The sequence below is a fragment of the Epinephelus moara genome, chromosome 18, assembly GCF_006386435.1.
Source record: "Epinephelus moara isolate mb chromosome 18, YSFRI_EMoa_1.0, whole genome shotgun sequence".
NCBI lineage: Eukaryota > Metazoa > Chordata > Actinopteri > Perciformes > Serranidae > Epinephelus > Epinephelus moara.
Genome location: NC_065523.1, coordinates 40,086,377 through 40,099,820, shown reverse-complemented (window position 1 = coordinate 40,099,820; position 13,444 = coordinate 40,086,377). Strand labels below are relative to the sequence as shown.

The following is a 13,444-nucleotide window of genomic DNA, read 5'->3' as shown; positions in this document are numbered from 1 at the left end:
CCGCCCACCCCCACAATAGGTAAATAAATATCTCTAATTATGAATTCAATAAAATTACACACAAAAAACTAAATCAAGTAAAATAATTCCCAATGATAAACACAAATGAATCAATAATATGACAGGAAACAAATAAACAAATCAAAATCATATAAATAAAAATTATAAATAAATAAAACACTAAAAATAAAAACTAAATATAGAAGAATCCAGATCACAGTGAGTTCAGGTTGTTTCCAGGACCGGAGTGTGTCGGTCCAGGAGGTCAAAGGTCAGCTGTGTTTCTGCTCTGATGAGAAGACAAAGAGGAAACAGCTTTTTCTTTTTCTTCTCTCACTTCCTGTGTGGACGCTGCAGGAAGTGACACGCAGCGGAGGGCCTTTATTTTGTAGCTCTGAGATCTGACTGAGCGTCACGTGGCAACAGCATCAAAATATTTTACTGATGATTAATCTCATCTGCCGACGATCAGCCGCAACTGAGCCGACCGTCACAGCGTCACAGAGGACTGACATACTGACACACTGTGTGTGTGTGTGTGTGTGTGTGTGGTCCACCACTGAAGGACTCATCTGTCACATGAGGACCATCACACCGTCTGAACGTGGACTCTGAGCCGGGACACAACTTGTGAAACATTTCATAACAACACAGATTCTCAGGTCTCAGGTGTCTTACCTGTGTGGGGGGTGGGGCAGGTGCAGGCTCAGACGGTGCTCCAGGACTCACTCTTCCTCCCGTCAGAGCCTTCAGGTCCAGGTTCAGGTCCTGAATAGACTCGTAGATGTGGTTTGACTCTTCCTCCTTTACTGATTCCTTCTCGCCACTGCTCTCCTCTTCGCTCGTCTCCTCCTCCGCCACCTCCTCCTCCTCAGGCTCTATCGAGGACTCCTGGTGGTCATGGCGACCCGTGGATGGCGAGGACGTGCTGTGGTGGTCGTTGTGGGGAGGGATCACAGGGACCACCGGTGTCTCCACGGGTATGGGCTGGGTGTGGGGGCGGGGAGTGGAGATGGGGTCTGCAGGACTGAAACTGGGAACTCGAGCTTTGTCGGACTCCCTGTGGTCGTCCAGGAACCCTGCCCAGTGCTTTTTGCTCATAGCATCGTCGGCCATGTTTGTAGTCCCACTGGCTGCTGTGGTCCCGGGTTCTGTGGGACCAGCAGGAGGGTTGCTGGGATGTCGCGGTGCCGGTGTCACCGCAGATGACAGGTCATTAAAGTCCAGCGGGACACCAAATGTGGACATGCGGTTCTCGGTCTTGCGGTATCCAGTGGAAGCATCAGGTCTAACACGTATCATCACCTCGTCCCCTGATTTGGTTCTGGGCTCCTCCAGAGTCTTTGGAACAGGGACGGGGACAGGGACAGGGACAGGGACGGGGACAGGCGCCGCAGCAGGAAGCAGCACCGGTTCAGGACTGGGCGGATCAAAGTCCAGAGGCAAGGGGAGGTCCAGTGGCAGCTCCTTGACGTATTTGGCAGGGATGTAGAAGGGCTTGGAGTTACGGTCCCTCCGGACCTGCCACCAGTGGTCGTTGGTCTTAGCCAGCAGGACGTAGCGTTCGTTGGGTCTGATGGAGACCAGAGCGCCGTCCCGACCCTGGTACTCATACTGAAACTCCACCAGAACCAGACCCAGACCTGCAGGACCCAGACCAGACCGGAGGGTCAGAGGAAATGATGAAGAACAGTGTTGCGCTAATGCTAACTCAACCACTACTGCTGATAACACGACTACTACTGCGACTATTACTGCGAACATTTGTACTACCACTGCTAACATAAGTGCTACTACTGCTAACATTACCACTGCTAACATTAATGCCACTACTGGTCATAGCATTACTACTGCTGTTGCTAACATTACTAACCCTCCTGAATGTACTAACACTGCTACCACTACTGTTAATATTACTTCTTTCATTGCTAATACTAATGCTACTACTGATAACATTACTACTTTCATTGCTATGCTAACACTACTGCTACTACCGCTAATACTACAAACATTACTACTGCTAACATAATTACTTTTCCAGCTAACATTACTGCTGCCAACATTACAACCTTTTCCTGCTAACATTACTACTGCTGAGTGCTGACATTACTAATTTTCCTGCTAGCATTACTACTTTCATTGTTAACATTACTACTGCCAACATTACTACTTTCATGGCTAACATTACTGCTACTATTGCTAACATTACTAACTTTACTACTGCTAACACTACAAACTTTTCTTCTGGTGCTAGCATAGATATTTTCACTGCTAACACAACTGCTACTACTGCTGATATTATTAACATTACTATTGCTAACATTACTACTGCTGACATAACTACTTTCATTGGTAACATTGCTGCTATTGCTGCTAACATCACTACTGCTAACATTACTACTTTTCCTGCTAGTATTACTACTTTCATTGCTAACATTACTGCTACTATTGCTAACATTACTAACTTTACTACTGCTAACATTACTAACTTTTCTTCCATTGCTAGCATAGATATTTTCACTGCTAACACAACTGCTACTACTGCTGATATCACTAACATTACTACTGCCAACATTACTACTTTCATGGCTAACATTACTACTGCTAACATTACTGCTAAATTGCTAACATCACCACTTTCATTGCTAACATTACTGCTACCATTGCTGACATTACTACTGCTAACATTACTACTTTCATTGCTAACATTACTACTGCTGACAGTACTGCTAAATTGCTAACATCACCACTTTCATTACTAACATTACTGCTACCATTTCTAACATTACCACTTTCATTAATAACATTACTACTTTTATTGATAACATTACTGCTACCATCGCTAACATTACTACTCTCATTGCTAACATTACTGCTACCATTACTAACATTACCACTTTCATTGATAACATTACTACTTTTATTACTAACATTACTGCTACCATTTCTAACATTACCACTTTCATTGATAACATTACTACTTTTATTACTAACATTACTGCTACCATCGCTAACATTACTACTCTCATTGCTAACATTACTGCTACCATTTCTAACATTACCACTTTCATTGATAACATTACTACTTTTATTGCTAACATTACTGCTACCATCGCTAACATTACTACTTTCATTGCTAACATTACTGCTACCATTTCTAACATTACCACTTTCATTGATAACATTACTACTTTTATTGCTAACATTACTGCTACCATCGCTAACATTACTACTCTCATTGCTAACATTACTGCTACCATCGCTTACATTACCACTTTCATTAATAACATTACTAATGCTAACATTACTACTTTCATTGCTAACATTATTACTGCTGACAGTACTGCTAAATTGCTAACATCACCACTTTCATTACTAACATTACTGCTACCATTTCTAACATTACCACTTTCATTGATAACATTACTACTTTTATTGCTAACATTACTGCTACCATTTCTAACATTACCACTTTCATTGATAACATTACTACTTTTATTGATAACATTACTGCTACCATCGCTAACATTACTACTCTCATTGCTAACATAACTGCTACCATTTCTAACATTACCACTTTCATTGATAACATTACTACTTTTATTACTAACATTACTGCTACCATCGCTAACATTACTACTCTCATTGCTAACATTACTGCTACCATTTCTAACATTACCACTTTCATTGATAACATTACTACTTTTATTGCTAACATTACTACTCTCATTGCTAACATTACTGCTACCATCGCTTACATTACCACTTTCATTAATAACATTACTAATGCTAACATTACTACTTTCATTGCTAACATTACTGCTACCATTGCTTACATTACCACTTTCATTAATAACATTACTACTGCCAACATTACTAATTTCATTGCTAACATTATTGCTACCATTGCTAACATTACTACTGCTAACATTACTACTTTCATTGCTAACATTACTACTGCTAACATTACTGCTAAATTGCTAACATCACCACTCTCATTGCTAACATTACTGCTACCATTGCTAACATTACCACTTTCATTGCTAACATTACAGCTACCATTGCTAACATTACTACTGTTAACATTACTACTTTCATTGCTAACATTACTGGTACCATCGCTTACATTACCACTGTCATTAATAACATTACTAATGCTAACATTACTACTTTCATTGCTAACATTACTGCTACCATTGCTTACATTACCACTTTCATTAATAACATTACTAATGCTAACATTACTACTCTCATTGCTAACATTACTGCTACCATTGTTAACATTACCACTTTTATTGCTAACATTACTGCTACCATTGCTAACATTACTACTGTTAACATTACTACTTTCATTGCTAACATTACTGGTACCATCGCTTACATTACCACTTTCATTAATAACATTACTAATGCTAACATTACTACTTTCATTGCTAACATTACTGCTACCATCGCTTACATTACCACTTTCATTAATAACATTACTAATGCTAACATTACTACTTTCATTGCTAACATTACTGCTAACGTCGCGAACATTACAGCTCTCATTGCTAACATTACTACTTTCATTGCTAACATTACTGCTGCTAACATTTCCACTTTCATTGCTTTTACCATCGCTAACATTATTACGCTCTCTTCAGTCTCCTTTGAGAACAATAAGCTCATGAAAAGTTCAGTAAAACGAGGACTCACCTGGGCCAATCTGGGAGGAGGTGGTTGCCATGGTGACAGTCCTGTGCTCCTCAGGCCCCGCCCCTCTCAGACAGTTGGGCAGGTGACAGTGAAGGGAAGGGGTCAAAGGTCGCACCCAATCATGAATTCCCTGAAAGAGAGACACATCCCATCAGCTCAGACCTGTTATCCATTGTCCTGTTAGTGACAGTAAACTCTGTTCTTTCATGATGTCATTATTATCGTTAGTGTTTGAAGTGATGTCACAGACTGGGAACCAGTCAGAACGCTGTCTGAAGGAACGTTCGTATTTCAGCTCCTCTCATCAGAGTGCTTATGCTAACATGATGTTAACAGCTAATATGTGAGGATTCCATCCATCCTTCAGTGATCAGTGCAGTTTAAACATGAGGAACGTTGTGGATTGTTTTCTGTCCCTCATAATGACACCTGTCCATATCAAACTGTCCTCATGATGGTTCATACACTGATAAAAACCTGCATCCTTCTGCATCGCCATGTGAACACCTGCCATCTCACCTGATTGGCTCTGACAGCGGCGCTCTAACTTACAAACTGGGCTCAGTTTTATCGGGCTCCCACATGAGTCACAGGCGTACCTGAAGACGAAGTACTTGAGATAGCACGACTGAAGACTTCTACAGAGACCAGTCACATCACACCTGAGGGATCACACTACTTTAGCTATTACGGCTACTACCGCTGCTACTGCTAACATTACTGCTAACATTACTGCTAACATTGCTGCTAACATTGCTGCTAGCTTTACTGCTAACATTACTGCTGGCATTACTGCTAACATTACTGCTGACATTACTGCTGACATTACTGCTGACATTGCTGCTGACATTACTGCTGGCATTACTGCTAACATTACTGCTGGCATTGCTGCTGGCATTACTGCTAACATTACTGCTGGCATTGCTGCTGACATTACTGCTAAAATTACTGATGACATTGCTGCTAACATTACTGCTGACATTACTGCTGGCATTACTGCTGACATTACTGCTGACATTACTGCTGACATTACTGCTAATATTACTGCTGACATTACTGCTGACATTACTGCTGGCATTAATGCTAACATTACTGCTGACATTACTGCTGACATTACTGCTAACATTACTGCTAACATTACTGCAGACATTACTGCTAACATTACTGCTGACATTACTGCTGACATTACTGCTGGCATTACTGCTAACATTACTGCTGACATTACTGCTGACATTACTGCTGGCATTACTGCTGACATTACTGCTAACATTACTGCTGACATTACTGCTGACATTACTGCTGGCATTACTGCTGACATTACTGCTAACATTACTGCTAACATTACTGCTGGCATTACTGCTGGCATTACTGCTAACATTACTGCTAACATTACTGCTGGCATTATTGCTGGCATTACTGCTGACATTACTGCTGGCATTACTGCTGGCATTACTGCTGACATTACTGCAAACATTACTGCTGGCATTACTGCTGGCATTACTGCTGACATTGCTGCTGACATTACTGCTGGCATTACTGCTGACATTGCTGCTGATATTACTGCTGACATTACTGCTGGCATTACTGCTAACATTACTGCTAACATTACTGCTGACATTACTGCTGACATTACTGCTGAAATTACTGCTGGCATTACTGCTGACATTGCTGCTAACATTACTGCTGACATTACTGCTGACATTAATGTTGAAATTACTGCTGGCATTACTGCTAACATTGCTGCTAACATTACTGCTAACATTACTGCTGACATTACTGCTGAAATTACTGCTGGCATTACTGCTGACATTGCTGCTAACATTACTGCTAACATTACTGCTGACATTACTGCTGACATTACTGCTGAAATTACTGCTGACATTACTGCCGGCATTACTGCTAACATTACTGCTGACATTACTGCTGGCATTACTGCTAACATTACCGCTGACATTACTGCTGGCACTACTGCTAACATTACTGCTGACATTACTGCTGGCATTACTGCTGGCATTACTGCTGACATTACTGCTAACATTACTGCTGCAATAACTGCTGACATTACTGCTGACATTACTGCTGACATTACTGCTGGCATTACTGCTGGCATTACTGCTAACATTACTGCTAACATTACTGCTGGCATTACTTTTAACATTACTGCTAACATTACTGCTGACATTACTGCTAACATTACTGCTGACATTACTGCTGACATTACTGCTGGCATTACTGGTGACATTACTGCTAACATCACTTAATGTACTGAGAGTACAGTGCTCACAACATGCAGAATATAACATCTAATGTTATTGATTTATGAATGTATTGATCATATTAATGACTTTACATCTTGCTGGGTGGATTCATCTGTGATCATATGTCATCACTGATTACTGATTATATTTTGTATCAATAATCTGAATGTGTGGAGGAGCTGAAGCTGCAGGGTAAACAGAGTTTCCCTCTGACATGGAGAAGAAGATAAGTCAAAGTACTTTGAACATGTACCTGAGTGAATGTGTTCGTTGAGGTTGGTTTCAGTGGAGCCATGTGTCAGTGATGAATGTGAAGCCTTTACGAGTTCAGTCTCAGAGTTCAGCTCCTCACAGACACGCTCAGGAATGACTGACACGTTGCTTCATGTCACAACAAGTCAAGCTGCAGCCAGCTACCAACACTATGCAGCTAATGCTAACACTCATGTCTTCACTCTCATGTCTTCACTCTCATGTTCTCACCCTGCATCTTCACTTTGTTTGTCTCAACAGTCTGATTCTTTTCACACAGGATCCTCAAGAGTCCAGAGTCCCAGTACACACCAGTACACACCAGTACATAGTTGGTGTCCCATTAAGCATCCAACGGTCCATCAGTGAGGTCATACTCACCTCTGTTCTCTTCAAATGTTAATGTTTCAAATATGAATCATCCCAGGAAAGAAAAAGGTTCCTCACACTGACAGCTTTTCCTTACAAACCTGTGACTCCGCCCACTCACCAGGTAGAGGGGCGGGACTTAGCAGGGACAATTTAATCTCAGTCAGATAGTTTTAACACGTGTGCGGGGACGGAATCTGATCCAGATCCAAACATAAACAGATACCAGAGCTGTGAATGAGACAAGACTGCAGTTACAGCTCGTCACCGCAAACGCCGCCATCTTTGAGATCAGACCTTAAAATCATATTTGTTTGATTTTAACAGCTGTTTGATGGATTCTGTTTTCAGGACAAAATCTTTATTTCATAATTTACTGTACTGTGGTGAGAGGCTCAGCAGGTGACCTCATGTCCACTTTATCTGCTTCATCACAGGAACTGCTGAACATGTTATAAATAAATGTTTTGACCAGTTTAAAGCTTTAATGACATTTTGCAGCTGGGATCAAAATAATGCTGATATTTTGGATCAAAGGCGTCCTGATCCTACGACATACTGGAAGGCATCTTTTTGACTTTGACTTTTTGACAATTTTTTTTCTTTTTCTTTTTTGTAATTTAAAAATGTATATCAATTTTGTGTTTCTTTAAAAAAAAAAAAAGGTGGTTTTTGAATCTTCAAAAATGTTTGCATTTTTCAAGTAAACATGCCTTCCACAACGGGTATGGAAGGACATTTTTCTTTAAAAATTTCTGGCAATTCTATTTTCTTCAAAACAATTTTGCCAACTTTGGTATATTTTCTTAAAAAGAATCTTATTTTTTTTTTTAATGGCATTTTTATTTTCTTTGAAAAATGTTGTCTTGTGTTTCTTTAAAAGACAATTGTTTTTCCTCAAATTTTTTTGGCAGATTTCGGCATATTTTCTTTGAGAAATGTTGGTGATTGTTTTTCTATTTCAGAATTTATAAAGAAAACTTCAAACAAGGTTTAGATTGCATGTTTTCTTTTAAAATTGCTACAATGACACCATTTATCAACATAAAAACATCTGGACACATTATGTGCGACGAACACGTCAAAAAAGAAAAAAACAACCTGATCTTAAAATAGTGATATTTCATCAGAATCATTTTATTCTGTGTCATTTAAAACTTGTCCAGAAATAAAGCGATTGTATGAAAAGAGTGAAAAACGGAGGCTTTTATCAACTCCAGAATTTCATCTTTAACTTTTAACTTTCAAGTGCAATGAATGTGTTAACTGGCATCACTCACTTACTATTCATACATGTGTTAATTTATTCAATCATATAGTATCATACACTTTATTATATGAAGATGATGAACAGACGAGCTCCTGTCATTGATCAACACACTGACGCTGATCGATCAGATAAATTAAATCAAAAATGTTGAAACTGAGACTTTATTAATGAGCCCATTATTATCAGTGAGGAGCAGAACAATGGCAGGAGGCTGATCTCAGGCCTGTTCTGTTTATAGAGGGAAGTGTCTGCTCTTCCTGTCTGCTGGAAGCCCCGCCCACATGACTGTGTAGACTCCACCCCTCGATGACATCACATGCTGGTGTGTGTGTGTGTGTGTGTGTGTGTGTGTGTGTTTCCTGTCTTTGTATAGGAACAATAGTGTGACTGCAGATCATTCTCTCTGACTTCTCTTTTCATCTGATTTTTTGTTCTGACCTGAATTCAGTGTTAAATGTGAACGGCTCTGGATCATAATGTGGACATGACGTGATGTCACACTGACGTGATGTCACACTGACGTGATGTCACACTGATGTGTTTGGACCTGAAGCAGGAAATGTAGAAATGCATCACTGGAGGAGCAGACAAGCAGAAATCAGACGGCTCTGCAGGAGAAAATAAATGCCAGAAAAACGATATCTGTCCACGCCCCGCCCCCTCCACGTTAGGGGACGGGACAAACTAAAAACTCAAAGTCAAAAAACCCTTTTGTAACTTTGGTTTTAATTGTAACTCATCTGATGTCAGAAGAGGGGGTGTGGCACCATGACTGACAGCTGTGTGAGCCAATCAGTGTGCTAATGTTCACACCACAGAGATCGTTAATGCGCAGACTCCAAATGACGTCACCAACACAAGACAGAGGCGGCTGCATCTGGATATTCTGGCTTCGTTTCTGCACAGCAGGAGGAAGAGACACGTCCTCCATCTTTATGTACAGCCACATGATGTCACTGTTGTTTGGTTTTGTGTGGAAAGAGGCGTTCAGAGGAACCTCCGCAGCGACTCCTCTGTGTGAGAAGGTTTATTGGTTCACCTGCTGCTGCAGGAATCAATAACGTTTTACTGAACTGAAGTGAATGCACCGCAGGCTGCTGGCCCTTTAAGAGCCTCCACACAGGTAAACAGACCTGCTGTGAGTCACACACACCTGAGGCAGGTGTGTTTCAGGTTTGTGTGTGTGTGTGTGTGAGAGACAGAGAGCGATACAGTGGAATGCAGCCGACGTCCTCCCTCTGCTCGTCTCTGAGACACACCCACCCCCCCCAGGAATGTAACACACACACACACACACACACATACACACAGAAAACAACCTGTCAATCATCAAACCGAGCTCGACACGCCCTGTTGACCAATCAGACTGTTCCTGTTGCTGATCCACAGCCATCACGTGACATCAGAGAGCCAGCAGCCAATCAGAATGTGTCTGAGCATGTGTGAAGTGGAGTCAACCTTTACCCTCAGTGAGAGCGAGGGGTGTGGTCTCACACACACACACACACACACACACACAGAACAGAAATAACTGAGTGTAAATCATGAAGCCGTCGGCTGACTCCGCCTCCTGGAGGCTGAGGAGGAATGTGTGTCGACCACTCTGAACCAACACACACACATCCTGCTCTCTGATTGGCTCTCAGCTCTTCACACGGACCCCAAAACCTCAACGACCTCTGGAAACTGCTGCGAGGCTCAGATCACATCAGATCTGTGTCTCCAGACGTCACCAGCCGACCTGCACCGGTCCACACAGGATGACACAGTCGTCTCAGAAAATATGGCGGCTTGATGATGTCACAGAATCATTATAATCATTGTCAGTCTGAGATCGTTAATAAAAACAGAAGGTTACTGTTGGTAACCGATATCATGGAAAACATCAGCGTCTCTGTCCAGAAATCATGACCCGGTTCCTAAAAATGATCCACAGACGCGCTGTGAGCAGTTTCATGTAGGAACTATTTTATTCTACCAAACTACACCCACCCATCGTATCACTGCGCAGGAGGAAGTGATCATACAGGTGATAAATACGACATCATCCACCTGCAGAGCCGCAGAACGCCGGATCAGTTTTTATTTCAGCCAATCACCTCACAGCAGTGGGAGGAGTCAACATTTCAACTACTGAAATATAGTAACTTCACCCACTGCAGGACGGCGTGGACTTGTTTCAATTATCAGATAAAGAGTCACAGCTGTTTCTGTCTGGCTGCCAGCGTTAGCTAGTGTAGCTAACGTGTCAGCTAGTGTAGCTAACACGCTAGCTACACTAGCTGAAAAATGTCCACTTTAAAATGTTGATTAAAAAGTTGCTGTATGTTGACACACTGTCGAGGGTTAGTGTCAGAGGACGAGGACACCAAACCCCCGGGAAAAACAATAGACTCCACGTTGGCACATCCAGGAGAGCCGACAGACCCCGCCCACTGACGCCCTGCCCTCCCTCTGCTCCTTGTAGCGGAGGAGCAGATCACAGTCTGGGTCAGCCAGGTCTGACTCAGAGTCAGGACACTTGTCTTATCTGTCCCGGGGGTTTCATGTCCCCGTCCTCAGGACGGACCACCTCTTCAAGAAGGTCTTGGTGCGGTTGTTTTGGTGTGTTCACACCTGCACACACCGACCACACTCAGTTCGACTGAACAGAACCAAACAGGACAGGTGTGAAGGCAACCCAATGACCCCTGACCTTCCTGCTGAGGTTCATGGTGTGTTCAGGGACAGTTGTAGATGCGACTCTTCATCATGTTACTGAAGTGAATGAGGAGCATGCTGATGTTCAGCTGTCGATCACTGAGCTCTGATCCAACTGTGGTTCATTCAAACACACCTGAGGATGACTGCGTGTATTGTATTTATATATTTCTGCACTCTAATAAATCTCTCTGCCTGTGTGCAGCAGACTTGTGCACACGTCATGTTCACATAACTATCTGTCAAATATTTACCATTCATTATCATCTCATATAGTCAGAAATGTGTCGCATCTTTTTCTGTTTGTTTTAAAACAATTTGTGAAAATAAAATTATGTTCTTTAAAATATATTTTATGCTACAGAAAGTTGAAAGAAAAAATTTGTTTTTTAGGAAAGTTTTGATTTTAAATTAAAAACTAAGGTGATAAACATTTTTGTTAAATCAAGTTCTTTATTAGCGGAACTCAAATCTTTTTAAATAATAATAACAATAACAATAATAATATTGATACATGTCAGGAGAACAACATATTTACTGATATGTGTTGCCTTCTAGTGAAAAATTTTAATGGACTTGATATAAACGCGACTGCGAGGCTGATGTTTCTGACATCTGTTGAAATATGTGCTTTATGTGTAAATAATATGTGACTCACATGTTTCTGATATCAGTGAGATAAACAATATAAATAAACATACACAGGAAATATAACAGGAACCAGTCAGATGTAATTCAATGTTATTATTTCTTTTCCTGTCATTCTATCTCTGTCTAACTTGAAATAAATAATTAAATAAATAAATATTTGTCTCTCAGACAAACAAACAAACAAACAAACAAACAAACAAACAAACAAACAAACAAACAAACAGCTGTTTGTTTGTTTGTTTGTTTGTTTGTTTCTTCTGCTGCTTTTTTGTTCAAACAGAAAAACCAACATCTGAATGGAGCTTTATCACGGCAGACATTTTGACATGTGGGAGCAGCAGCAGCACAAGTGCGTTCAATGACACTAATGACAGCTGCGTTCCAATAAGGTGTTTTCCCACTAAGCTAACTGTTACTAGCGTACTGGGACACTAAATGGAATTTCAGCCATCCTTAATGCTGTGCTTTTCATGCTAAGATGAGTCAAAATGTCTGCTGTGAAAAAGGTCCATATTTATGTGAAACTTTACTTTCAACTTTTACAAGTTTATGTTGGGAACTGTTCTGACTGGTGATGAGTCCTGGTCCCAGCACTGGAAAGTAACTAAGTACATTTACTCAAGTAATTTAATACAATTATGAGGTGTTTGTGTTTTACTTGAGTATTTCCATTTTCTGCTTCTTCATGCTTCACACTCTCAGAGGGACATGTTGTACTTTTACTGCACTACATTTACCTGATAACCTGAGTTACAGATTATTGATTATTAATACAGAAAATATTAGACGAATAAACTGATAATATTTTATTGATCAGACGTTATTAATCCCCAGGGGAAAATTCTCAAACTACCCAATATACATATATTAATATATATAAAACAGCAACACCTTCACCAACTGCAACATTAATGTGATGAACACATGAATATAATCAATCAATAATCCAATAAGATAATATTCTGAATAGGTCATTCTGCCAACAACACACACACGGTTACATTTAGCCAACACACACATGGTTACGTTTAGCCAACACACACACATGGTTACGTTTAGCCAACACACACACACATGGTTACGTTTAGCCAAAACACACACACGTGGTTACGTTTAGCCAACACACACACGTGGTTACATTTAGCCAACGCACACACACACGTGGTTACGTTTAGCCAACACACACACGTGGTTATGTTTAGCCAACACACACACACACGTGGTTACGTTTAGCCAACACACACAC

At 40.9% G+C, this 13,444-nt stretch overlaps 1 protein-coding gene across 3 annotated transcripts in view; it reads right to left on the bottom strand.

Moving 5' to 3' along the window:
* The window catches only part of arhgap27l (Rho GTPase activating protein 27, like), a 48,158-nt gene that overhangs the window by 26,642 nt on the left and 8,072 nt on the right, over positions 1 to 13,444 (bottom strand). For all 3 annotated transcript variants that reach the window (XM_050068908.1, XM_050068909.1, XM_050068910.1), the window contains exons 2-3: positions 4,699 to 4,828; positions 679 to 1,643 (exon numbers count right to left, since the gene is read on the bottom strand). In XM_050068908.1, coding sequence (XP_049924865.1) covers positions 679 to 1,643; positions 4,699 to 4,729 — 996 coding nt within the window. In that variant the 5' untranslated portion in view covers positions 4,730 to 4,828. The remainder of the gene's footprint in view (positions 1 to 678; positions 1,644 to 4,698; positions 4,829 to 13,444) is intronic.